This window comes from Parambassis ranga, chromosome 13 (assembly GCF_900634625.1).
Source record: "Parambassis ranga chromosome 13, fParRan2.1, whole genome shotgun sequence".
NCBI lineage: Eukaryota > Metazoa > Chordata > Actinopteri > Ambassidae > Parambassis > Parambassis ranga.
The window spans coordinates 5641493-5653663 of record NC_041033.1 but is presented as its reverse complement, the minus strand read 5'-3'; the positions used below and the strand labels follow the sequence as shown (position 1 = coordinate 5653663).

General features: G+C 42.9%; 1 protein-coding gene across 1 annotated transcript; it reads right to left on the bottom strand.

The window, feature by feature from the left end:
• Positions 1 to 1932: 1932 nt before the first annotated feature.
• LOC114444455 (transcription factor 7-like 2) lies at positions 1933 to 11988 on the bottom strand. The gene is made up of 7 exons (XM_028419028.1): positions 11961 to 11988; positions 11506 to 11564; positions 11334 to 11426; positions 10928 to 11081; positions 2163 to 2270; positions 2026 to 2071; positions 1933 to 1947 (listed from the first exon to the last, which is right to left on the bottom strand). The coding sequence occupies exons 2-7, from the start codon at positions 11529 to 11531 to the stop codon at positions 1943 to 1945; spliced, it is 432 nt and encodes a 143-aa protein (XP_028274829.1). The 5' UTR covers positions 11532 to 11564; positions 11961 to 11988; the 3' UTR covers positions 1933 to 1942.
• Positions 11989 to 12171: the final 183 nt, after the last annotated feature.

The window sequence follows — 12171 nt, the reverse complement described above, 5'->3', positions numbered from 1 at the left end:
TTCAGCATCACTCTGAGAGAGGATGCTCCTGATCTTAGCAATATTACGCAGGTGAAAGAAAGCGGCCTTGGAGACCTGTTTAATATGAGAGACAAAGACATGTCTTGATCAAAGATAACTCTGAGGTTCCTCACAGTCGTAGTGGAGGCGAAAGTAATTCCATCCAGAGAGAAAGTATTATCTGATAAACTAGTTCTGAGATGTTTAGGTCCAAAAACAATGACCTCAGTCTTGTCTGAGTTTAATAGTAAAAAGTTGAAGGTCATCCAGTCCTTTATGTCCTTTAGACATGCCTGTGACCACTGCATACATTACATTTATTTACATTTAACTTTGTTTTTAGCATTAGATACTTACCTGCAACCTCATCCCCATGCTATGATAACAACTTATGATGGCACAGACAAGGTCACACATAAAAAAATACACTGCTACTACACAAGGGGAACACTTGAACAACACAATGTAACTGCAAGTCAGTCACACCTCTGTGAAATCAGCCTGTCCAGTTAGGATCAACACTGACTGTGAATCAGTTTCAGTTGCTGTTGTGCAAATGGAACAGACAACAGGTGGAAATGAGAGGCAGTGATCAAGACAAGCCCTATGAAGGAGAGGTTCTGCAGGTGCTGACCACAGACCATTTCTCTGCTCTCATCCTGTCTGCCTGATGTTTGATCACTTTTGCATTTTGTCAGTGCTCTCACCCCTAGAGGTAGCATGAGGCGGTGTCAACAACCCACACAAGTCGCTCAGGTAGTGCAGCTCATCCAGGACGGCACATCAATGAGAGCTGCAAGAAGGTTTGCTGTGTCTGTCAGCACAGTGTCCAGAGCATGGAGGAGATACCAAGAGACAGGCCAGTACTCCAGGTGACGTGGAGGGGGCTGTAGGAGGGCAACAACCCAGCAGCAGGACCGCTACCTCCTCCTTTGTGCAAGGAGGAGCAGGAGGTGCACTGCCAGAGCCCTGCAACATGACCTGCAGCAGGACACTGATATGCATGTTTCTGCTCAGACTGTCAGAAACAGACTCCATGAGGGCTGCATGAGGGCAAATGGTCTCATACCACTAATGGCCACTTTTTATATAAGTAATAAGATCAATTAAAATCTACTGACACTAGTAAAAGTATCTACTGTCTAAATATAATCTTGTTACATTTTTTATCATTGTAAGAGTCATATGCAGTCATTCACTGGTTATTCCTCCACTCTCTTCTCTTCTCTTATTAATCTCAGCAGATTAAAAATTGTTGTGGCTTAAACCCGAGCAGTGAATTGTTGGCAGGATGTAGCACATGAATTCTGCATTACAGCCGTTTAACCAGTCCTGGGATTTTTCAGAGGACAAGGACTCTCGCAGGCTGTTAAGGAGGAGTGCCCTCTAGTGGAAAAGACATGTAACTACACAGTAGTGACAGGTTTAATATAACCATGCAAAATGACACATTTTCCCAGAGTGCTTTGTTTTAAAAGTATACTACTGTTTTAATGGCAAACAGCTTATTACTGTCAGAATTTGTCTGTATTTTTTACAGTGTTATGACATTTGAAGATAGTATTATTGTGTATCATTACACACATGGACTCCAGTGTAAGATGAGATGTAATATTTAAATCTAGTGGATCTAATGAATTGAATATTTTTAAATTAAACAAACTTGTCGTTGGCTGTCTGCTTTATGGTTACAATATTGGTTCTGTTGTAAAAACTTCCCTACATAAATCTGATTTATCAGCAAATAAAGAGGATTTGTCAATTTATAAACAAGATTTATTATAAAATGTAATAATAAAGAATTTAAATAAAACTATATACAATAAAAAAGTAAATGAATATGTAAAATAACTATTTACAAGACAAAAAAGGTGAACAAGCAAAACAAAACTATTACAAAACTATTTACAGAAATAAACTTCTTCACATGGCGTCCGTCCTCTCAGTCTGTAGAAACACAAACACAAACATGATCAGTCCTCTGTGACACTTTGTGTGTCCACCTGCATCAAACAGCATATTTACCTGTTGTGGCTGGAGCCCTCGTCCTCACCCTTTTCCTCTTCTTGCCCTAAAATCAAACACATGACACACATTACACTCTGTTTTCACTGTCTGTGGAGGAGTTGTGTCGTAGTTGTATGTGAGCAGAGTGTGCTTACATAGTTGGCTGCTGTCGACCACCCGGGGTACAGCATAGTGTGGAGCAGCCGCTCTGCCTCGGCCTCCTCGTAGTACCTCGCCTGCTCCTCCTTTGACAGTGAATTCCACTGTGGACAGACGACAACTCACTGTCAGCACATGTACTAAAACACACCTGCAGGCCAGTAGTACACAGTGATGTGTGTTTCTGCTGTGTGTGTGTGTCATAAAACCAGAGAAGCCTTGTTAATATTGGTGCCTGTGGCCATTAATTGAACTGCAGTCAGCATTCTGAGGCTCATAGTGTCAGATCAGTGCTGGCTAATAGCTGCCAAAATGCAGTAGATGACATCAGTTCAACCAAACTCTTGATCCAGAGTGTTTCTTACCATCTGTCCCACAGCTGCCTTCACAGCCGCACTGCCCTTCATGCCCTTCCCAGCAGCGACCTGGGACCTCTGCTCATTGAGGAAGAGCATGAAGGCATTCCTTGGTTTTTTGATGTGCGGCTGCTCATTGTGTTTTCTCTTTCTACAGGAACAAAACAGGAAAAACAAAAGTGAGGACACAAGCAGGCTACATTATGACATTCAATACAATTGAAATTCATCTCTGGGAAGCTGTTCAGCTGCATTAAAGCCCAATACACAGACAGAGATCATAATGATTGCACAGACCTGAACACCTGATCATTGATGATTTCATCATGATCAGTCACATATTGTCCAAACGCAGCATCAACAACCTACCTTGATGTGGTGGGGAGGGGAGGAGCAGCATCAGAACCGTGACTGAAAGTGGGTGAGAATGAGTTTTTTTCCTTTCTCCCAGAAAGAAGGAAACTGGTGGGTGTGGTTTGTGCCACTGGGTTTTGTGTCACACCCACAAAACAGGTGGAGCTGAGCCCAGGGACCAGGCCCTCCTCATGTATTCTGCTCCGTCTGTTTCCTGTCTCTGCTGTAGATCATATAAAAGTCACCAACAGCATTCCTCATTGTAAAAGGGGGTCAGTCCAGGACACAGCTGGTCTCAGAAAAGAGGCAGCATGTCTGTTATTACATCCACAGAGCTGCTGGTTCACTGCTCCTCACACATTCTCTCTGACTGCGATCAGTTTACAGCCAGCATGTGGATGAAGGCTCTCAGTCATCCAGGTCATCTTCATACAAGAGGTTCAAAAGGAGTCTGGACCTGTAGGGTTCTCTTGAAGACGTTTCTCTGCTCCTCCATCAGCTCCATCAGTTTTAACTGTTTGGTGGAGAAACATGGTTTATATGTGGTGGAGGAGCTCAGTCTCACCTGTGTTGGTCTGACTGGTCTAAAGACTCACTACTGACTGTGAGACTACAGTGAGGAGACTTTCTGTTTCTGTGCTGAGAACATATATAATGTGTCCTTCAGCGCCACCTACTGACAGAGGTGTGTGTGTGCAGAAGTGCAGTGTAAAAGCTGACACAGAGTGTGACTGTGAGTTTCAGTCAGACTGTAGGAAAGGAACTGATGAAGCGTTCCTTTTTTTGTATAAAGTTAAAACACTATATCAATAGTATGTACTAAAGTAAATCTTAATAAACCAACAGGGTTGATTTATAAATAAAGCTGAGGTGAGTTGGTCTGACACACAGTAATGCAGCAGTGATGCTGTGTGCACCAACAACACAGAAACACATGTGATGGTGCAGAGTGTGTGATCCTCTAACGTGTCTGAAAACAAAACCAAAGACAAACCTGTGAAACGGCCACAGCACCTCTGAAAGCTGAAGCCTGCTGTCATCACACTGAACAGAGTTTCAGTGTTTCATCAATACTCTCATTGAAATGGATGGAACGCTGTGAGGCCTTTATTCACTGTGTTTTATACACTAAATGTTGTGTTGTCAGTCACAGAGTGTGTGGTTGGTTCTGACTTCTTGACTGCAGTCATCTTGTTCTTCCATCAGGGGGCAGTCACACACACAGTGTTTGATGCAGCAGTCTGAGCCCTGAATATGTAAAGTCTACTCTGTGTTCACAATATATATAAAATATATGAAACATTTAAATCAAAGCAAAGACGTTGTTAGTAAACTACTATTTTACAAAACTAATATGAACTGTGTACTGGGCTGCTGTTTTTTTATTGTAATTCTTTTTATTTTGTAATTTTTTGTTGTTGTTTTGTTCAAAGGTGGAAACACGGTGGTGTAAGAATTATCCAGTGACACCCGTTAAGGCTGATTGGTCACTCTGATGAGCTTGATGAGGATGACAAATCTTTAATACTAATTATAGCAAATGTTGGTAGTTTCTTTGGTTTGTGGTCACTTACACTAGTTTGTGACACCTGCATACAGATTTCAGAGACTGTGTCTGTCTCTAATTTTGTGGCCTGTGTTTGGGCCATGTCCAGACATGCTGGGTTGTCTGTCTTGGTCACAATGAGTTGTGGTTCTGGACTTGGTGCAGAAGATCTTTGGGGTTGAGTTAACACATTGATGGTTTTAAAAGAAACAGGTACAAACTCATACCCAGCAGAAGGACCGAAGTCTTCAAAGAGCTTGTACAAGTGATCGATTAAATCAGTGAGGCAAACAAAAGTCATCATAATTGCAGTTCCTTCTGTTTGAGGCAAGCCTGCTGCACTTCTGGAGTGTGGGTCAAACACTCCGTAGCGTCCTGATCTGTCACGAAATACCGCGATGCACTCGCAGGACACGATCAGCAAAGCATGGCTGACATCTTCCAACAGACATTGAAGACGTGTGGCAAGTGGCAAATACCAACTTTCATTTACAGCTCTGAGTGGGTCTCCGTGCAGGCTTCCCAACCTGATTTCAGCCATGCAGACGCTATAACGTTTGGTGTCCGTCTGCACCTGCTGGGGCAACTCCTCTACGGCAAGGTGATCGTTCTGAAACCTACCTTCTGCCAAAAGGTTTGTTTTCACTTGAACATAGACAGAGTTGCCGAGCACAAGGACTTTGTCAAGGTCCACTGTGTCAAAGCACAAACCTTCAGTGTGGTAGGCCAGGAACATCAGAGCATTACAGGTACACTGATGGTTTCTAGAAAACTCACTGTACATGTTATCGCTCTGACTGTGAGTCGCTCTCACAGAGCAAATGCGGTAACCTGGACCTGCACCTTCCCCTGTCTGTGGTCGTGTGTGTGAATCTATAGGGAGCTTTTGGAAAAGGTGTGAGAAGAAACTCTTAATACTACTGGATGTAGTAGTAAATCCAGCCTCTTGAAGCTCCTCAGCCACGTCCAGCTCTTCTGGTGAACTGACAGTGTTTTCTGATTGTTTTGACAGAACGTCTGAGCTGGCCTTTACCTCCACACACATCAGCTCCAGAGCTTTCCGTTCCCCAAGATCCTTCTGGACTTCCTCAAGTTCTTTAAATAAGAGCTTGTGTTGCTGTTGGACGGCCCCGTAGTCCTCCTTTAAGGATTTATACTTGATGTCCAGAAACCTTTTGTGTTGCAAACTCTTGTTGTGGGACACAATTTCTTCACACAGAGCTCTGTTGCTCTTGTCCAGGTCTCCAATTTCACCTGATATACTGTGGATCTTGGCTGTCACAGATTTCTCCTTGTGGATCTTTCTCAGAAGATCTGCTAGCTCCTTCTGCAAAGTCTTTTTCTTCTTGATCATATTTGTTTTATATCCCTCATAAAATGTAGAGTACTCATTGAAAGCTACCAATTTTGCACAGTTCTCATTGGAGGTCTGAATTTCCTGAATCAGTCTGTTGTTGTCCTGATTCATGATGTCTATGTCCTCCTGAAGCTTGTCACAGTCATATTTCCAGCCCTGCTCATCAATCAGCCTTTTGAAGGCCTTGCTGTGTTCTTTGATGAGGTCCTGTTGTTTTGCTGTTACAGCTTTCTGTTCAGCTTGTAGTTTTTTAAATCTGTCCTTCCGTTCTTTCCTGATCTGAAGCTCTTTGTTCATGACCTGGATTTGTTCGGTCAGATTCTTGTTTTCCTTGAACAGCTTTGTGATTTCTGTAGAGATTTCCTCATTAGTGATCAGGTAGTCTTCCTGCTTCTCCAAGTCTTTATTCAGACTCTCGAGCACTTTCTGCAGGGCGCTATTTTGGCACATATGGGCGTCTCTGGACAACTTCATGGCCTCAGCTATCTTCTGCGAAACTCTATTTATTTGAAGGGTTTGGTGGACCTGCTGAATCTCCTGCTCCACAGCTGCGTTCTCACTGTCGATGAGGTCACTTCCTGTGGCGTTCAGCTCTAGAATTTCCCTGATGCTGTTTTCCCATTGTTTTGACAGAACGTCTGTCCTGGCCTTCATCTCCGCACACTTCTGTCCCAGAGCTTTCTCTTTCTTAAGATCCTTCTGGACTTCCTCAAGTTCTTTACATAAGAATTTGTGGTGCTGTTGGATGGCCCTGTTCTCCTTCTTTAAGGATTCATACTTGATGTCCAGAACCCTTTTGTTTTGCAAACTCTTGTGGCAGGTCACAATTTCTTGATGCAGAGCTCCGTTGCTCTTGTCCAAGTCTTCAGTTTCAGCTCTTAGACTGTTGAACTTGGCCTCCACAGGTCTCTCCTTGTGGATCTTTTTCTGAAGATCCACGAGTGTCTTCTGCAGAGCCTCATTCTGCTTGCTCAGAGCTTTTTTGTCCTCCTCCATAGTCTTACAGTTTTCCTTTAAAATTAACAACTGTTCATAGTTCTCCTTGGAAGTATGAATGTCCAGAATTAGTTGGTTGTTGATGTTTATCTGCTCCTGAATCTTGTCATTGTTGTATTTCCAGTCCTCCATCAGCCTTTGGAAGGTCTGGCTGCGTTTTTTGATGATGTCCAAATGTCCAGCCCTTGCAGCTTTCTGATCAGCTTGTAGTTCTTTATATCTCTTCTTCTGTTGTTTCTTCATGTAAAGCTCTCTATTCATCGCCTCACATTGTTCAGCCAGACTCATATTTTTGTGTAGCCAGTTGTTGAGGTCTACAACGAGATCCTGACAGACAAGCTTGTAGTCTTTCTCCCTCTCCATGTCTTTTATCAGACCCTTGAGCTCCTTCTGCAGGGCCCTATTTTTACGCATATTGGCGTCTCTGGACACCTTCATGGTTGCAGCCATCTTCTGATAGTTTTGGACGTTTTTGCTGAGTTCCTCAACCTCTTGTTCAAGGTGGAGACTTTGCATCTGTACCTGCTCATGATCACAGGGCAAGCCTTGAAGCTGTGTCTTCAGCATGAACACTTGGCTTTGGATGGCATCAAGCTGTTGATTGATGGCTTGCAGGCTGACTTTGGATTCAGCTGCTGACACAGTCTCCTGAGTAGAGGGGAACACTTGATTGTTGGTCATTTTCGTATCTTCTTGAAACTGTTGTACAGTTGAAACTCCCGCGTTGACGTTCTCAAATGATTTAAAAACCTTTGCAGCTCTCTGTTGCATGTTTGTTGCAGGTGACACTGTCTATGTCCACTTATAAACATAGTTATGACATCATAAAGCTTTAATGATGTCCTAATGACATCATAAAGGCTTTAGGAAGTCGTTATGATGTCATGATGTTGCCTAGGACTCAAAGCCTTTATGATGTTCTAATGACATCATAAAGACTTTAGGAAGTCATTATGATGTCATGATGTTGCCAGGGATCAAAGAGATCCAAGCAGGCCACGCCCACTTGGCCTCCTCTGCTGCCAGCCCAGAATTCTAGAATGTTGGTGATGCTGAATGTTTATCTTCCGGTTCAGGCCTCATGCTGAGACACAAGCAGGCAGACATATTTGTTTTGCACTGTGTCTCACACACCCAGGACTGTGTTTCAGAAAACAAAAGTAAGGATACAAGATACCACTGTGTACACATGTGAGGACACAAGTAGGCTACATTATGAGAATAAATACAATTAAAAATCATCTCTGGGAAGCTGTTCAGATGAATTAAAGCCCAATACACAGACAGAGATTATAATAATGATCACACAGACCTGAACACCTGATCATTGATGATTTCATCATGATCAGTCACATATTGTCCAAAAGCAGCATCAGCCAACTTACCTTGATGTGGTGGGGAGGGAAGGAGCAGCAGCAGGAGGAGGAGGAGGAGGATCAGGCTCCACAGCAACAGGCCAATAGGACAACTGTCCGCTCCTTTAGACAGAGACACAGATGTCCATGTTAGACGGCAGCAGCCATGTTTAATCATACTTTGTTTGTGTGATTTACTTACGGTTCAATCAGTGGCGGTTCTACATTGAATTACTCCCCGGGCGAGCCCCCCCGTGAGCACACCCCCGGAGGTCATTAAATAAGGGGGAAGGCTGCAATTCAATTTAATTCAGTTTTATTAATATAGTGCGAGAGAAGAGAATAGAAGAGAGAGACAGGACAGAGAGGATGAAGGAGAGACAGAGGAACAAACATGCACAAACATTACAGAAAACAAACATGACACGCTGCAAAATGGATGACTGAAATGGATGAAATTCCCCATTGTCTATATATTTTTTTAATTAAACTAACATAAGGCATGTACACTAGAGCACTACAATTGTACTGGCTCAAACACATGTCCTTGCTTATTCAGACAAAACTGAAATATTTCACTGTACTAAAATAGGACTGCATTTTATACATAAATATAATTCTTTGTTAGCAATGATAGTGCTTTCAGATAAGCAGCATAAAAGGTTGTAATGTGTACACACTTTGGGCAACTATCATTTTGATACCTGTGTGATGGTCCAGGCTGTGGGCATCGAGTGAAGAGAGGCTGAATGGATGATAAATATGGATGAAAAATAATCATCCTCCACTTTTTACCCTGCATTTTACTCATAGAAGCAGCTGACAGTCAGCAGTATTCTTACTTTAGTTTAACGCTAATCAGCCTGTCATTGAAGGACTTATGTTAGCAGCCAGTAGCTAACTTGTTCGCTAACCGACCAGCCAGAGCACCACATCAGGAATGGACATTATAAAAACACAGCGTGCAGCATCAAACTCTCAGTCCAGCATCAGCCTACAGTCCTCTGTCTCTCAGCCTGCAGCTCTGCTGTCTGTCTGGTTTGGCCCCAAACCTTCCGTGTTGTTTAATGATCTTAACAGTAAGACCTCTCACTGCTCCTCTGATCAGGAGGAGATCAAGTTATCTGTGTCTCACTGTTGAAATGTGGTAGTAGAGCCCAAAAGGAGCTGAGTGATATGAAGAACTGTTTGATTACATGCAGCACAAATGATGATGATGATGATTATAAGGATACACACCTGCCATTACCCAAAAGTGTGGCTTCACTTTTACTGTTACATTCAAATGCAATGGTGATAACTCATGAGAGGCACTCCTGTAGTAATAGCCACCTTTTGTCTCATGGTTTACAGAAGCCATTGTTTATTACAGATTTTGTAACATCTGTAAGATTTGCTCATCTTGATGCTTCATGTCTTCAGATATACATCCAGTGTATGACCACACGGTGAAGTGACTGACAGCCAACTTTGTGTTGTCCATGCAGACCTGAAAACCTGCTGATTTGTTCAAACAGAGCTTATGAAACAATATAAAAGGGACAGAGTCGCCTGTATCTCCTAAGGAGACTCAGGTCCATTAATGTCTGCCAGACCACGCTGCAGAGGTTTTACCACTCGGTGGTCTCAAGTGCCATCTTCTACGCTGTAGTGTGCTGGGGCAGAAGGATGAAGACGGCCGACACCAACAGACTCAACAAGCTCATTAGGAAGGCTGGCTCGGTACTAGGAGTGGAGCTGGAGTCTGTGGTGGAGGTGACGGAGAGGAGGATGCTGAGGAAACTCCTCAGCATTCTTAACAACAGAATATGTCTGTATTTTTTACAGTGCTATGACATTTGAAGATAGTATTATTGTGTATCATTACACACACGAACTCCAGTGTAAGATAAGATGTAATATTTCAATCTAGTTAATGAAAATCAAAGTTAAACAAACTTGTCGTTGGCTGTCTGCTTTATGGTTACAATATTTGTTCTGTTGTAAAAAATGTCTTCCCTATATAAGTGTGACTTATCAGCAAAAAAGAGGTTTTGTCAATTTATAAACAATATTTATTATAAAATGTAATAATAAAGAATTTAAATAAAACTATATACAATAAAAATAAATGAATATGTAAAATAACTATTTACAAGACAAAAAAGGTGAACAAGCAAAAAACACTATTACAAAACTATTTACAGAAATACACTTCTTCACATTGCGTCCGTCCTCTCAGTCTGTAGAAACACAAACACAAACATGATCAGTCCTCTGTGACACTTTGTGTGTGTCCACCTGCATCAAACAGCATATTTACCTGTTGTGGCTGGAGTCCTCGTCCTCACCCTTTTCCTCTTCTTGCCCTAAAATCAAACACATGACACACATTACACTCTGTTTTCACCGTCTGTGGAGGAGTTGTGTCGTAGTTGTATGTGAGCAGAGTGTGCTTACATAGTTGGCTGCTGTCGACCACCCGGGGTACAGCATAGTGTGGAGCAGCCGCTCTGCCTCGGCCTCCTCATAGTACTTGGCCTGCTCCTCCTTTGACAGTGAATTCCACTGTGGACAGACGACAACTCAATGTCAGCACATGTACTAAAACACACCTGCAGTACACAGTGATGTGTGTTTCTGCTGTGTGTGTGTGTCATAAAATCAGAAAAGCCTTGTTAATATTGGTGCCTGTGGCCATTAATTGAACTGCAGTCAGCATTCTGAGGCTCATAGTGTCAGATCAGTGCTGGCTAATAGCTGCCAAAATGCAGTAGATGACATCAGTTCAACCAAACTCTTGATCCATGTTTCTTACCATCTGTCCCACAGCTGCGTTCACAGCCGCACTGCCCTTCATGCCCTTCCCAGCAGAGACCTTGGGCCTCTGCTCATTGAGGAAGAGCATGAAGGCATTCCTTGGTTTCTTGATGTGCGGCTGTGAAGCTGCTTCATCTTCATGTTTTCTTTTTCTACAGGAACAAAACAGGAAAAACAAAAGTGAGGACACAAGATACCACTGTGTGCACATGTGAGGACACAAGTAGGCTACATTATGAGAATAAATACAATTCAAATTCATCTCTGGGAAGCTGTTCAGATGAATTAAAGCCCAATACACAGACAGAGATTATAATAATGATCACACAGACCTGAACACCTGATCATTGATGATTTCATCATAATCAGTCACATATTGTCCAAAAGCAGCATCAGCAACTTACCTTGATGTGGTGGGGAGGGGAGGAGCAGCAGTAGGTGGAGGAGGAGGAGGAGCAGGCTCCACAGCAACAGGCCAATAGGACAACTGTCCGCTCCTTTAGACAGAGACACAGACGTCCATGTTAGACAGCAGCAGCCATGTTTAATCATACTTTGTTTGTGTGATTTACTTACGGGTCAATAACAGACACTAGGACCATGTTGTCCGGCAGCCTCACCAGTGGATGTTGAAACTGAGGACACAAATGTGGAGGTGATTAGACAAGTTGGTGTCCTCTGTCTGAGAGTGTGTATTCAACTGTAAATCTGATTCACTGTTACACATGATCAGCCTCTGTGGGTCTGTGATTAGACTGTGTGTTACTGCATCTGAAGCAGGGACAGGTGGAGACATGGTCCACAGTGTTACTGACAGTTCTGATTACTGTTACTTCAAAAAGGTTTTAGTAGTATGTAGTGTTTCATTTTGAAGGCTTCTTGTGGTTTATACTCCGTCCTCATGAGGTCCAGCTGTGTCTGCTTCCTAACTTGTGTACCTTGTGTTTTTATACTCAGCCCTTCCTCTTGTCTGATGCTGCTGTTTCCAACAACCAAACAACATGTATTAGTGTGTTTATCGAGGGTCTTACTGTGTTCACAGGTGAAGCTGCTGCTGCTGCTGTGGAGCTGCTGCAGGAGGGGGCAGGGGACTCATGATGGTACTGCAGAGAGACAGGGAAGATTGAGCAGACATGACACACTCAGAGTCGGCCTTATTTTGATGTGGAAATAACTGAATGGTCAAAATTCAGACTTTTGTGTGGGTCAGGTGTTTTTGTCTCTGTCCCTGACCTCCACTTT

Excerpts from the sequence above, each read along its gene's own strand:
- LOC114444455 (XM_028419028.1), bottom strand. The coding sequence starts at position 11,531 with ATGGTCCTAGTGTCTGTTATTGACCC. Across the intron at positions 11,427-11,505 it reads CTAGTGTCTGTTATTGACCC|GAGCGGACAGTTGTCCTATT; the intron begins GTAAGTAAATCA and ends CTCTGTCTAAAG. Across the intron at positions 2,271-10,927 it reads ACGCAGCTGTGGGACAGATG|TGGAATTCACTGTCAAAGGA; the intron begins GTAAGAAACATG and ends GTCTGTCCACAG.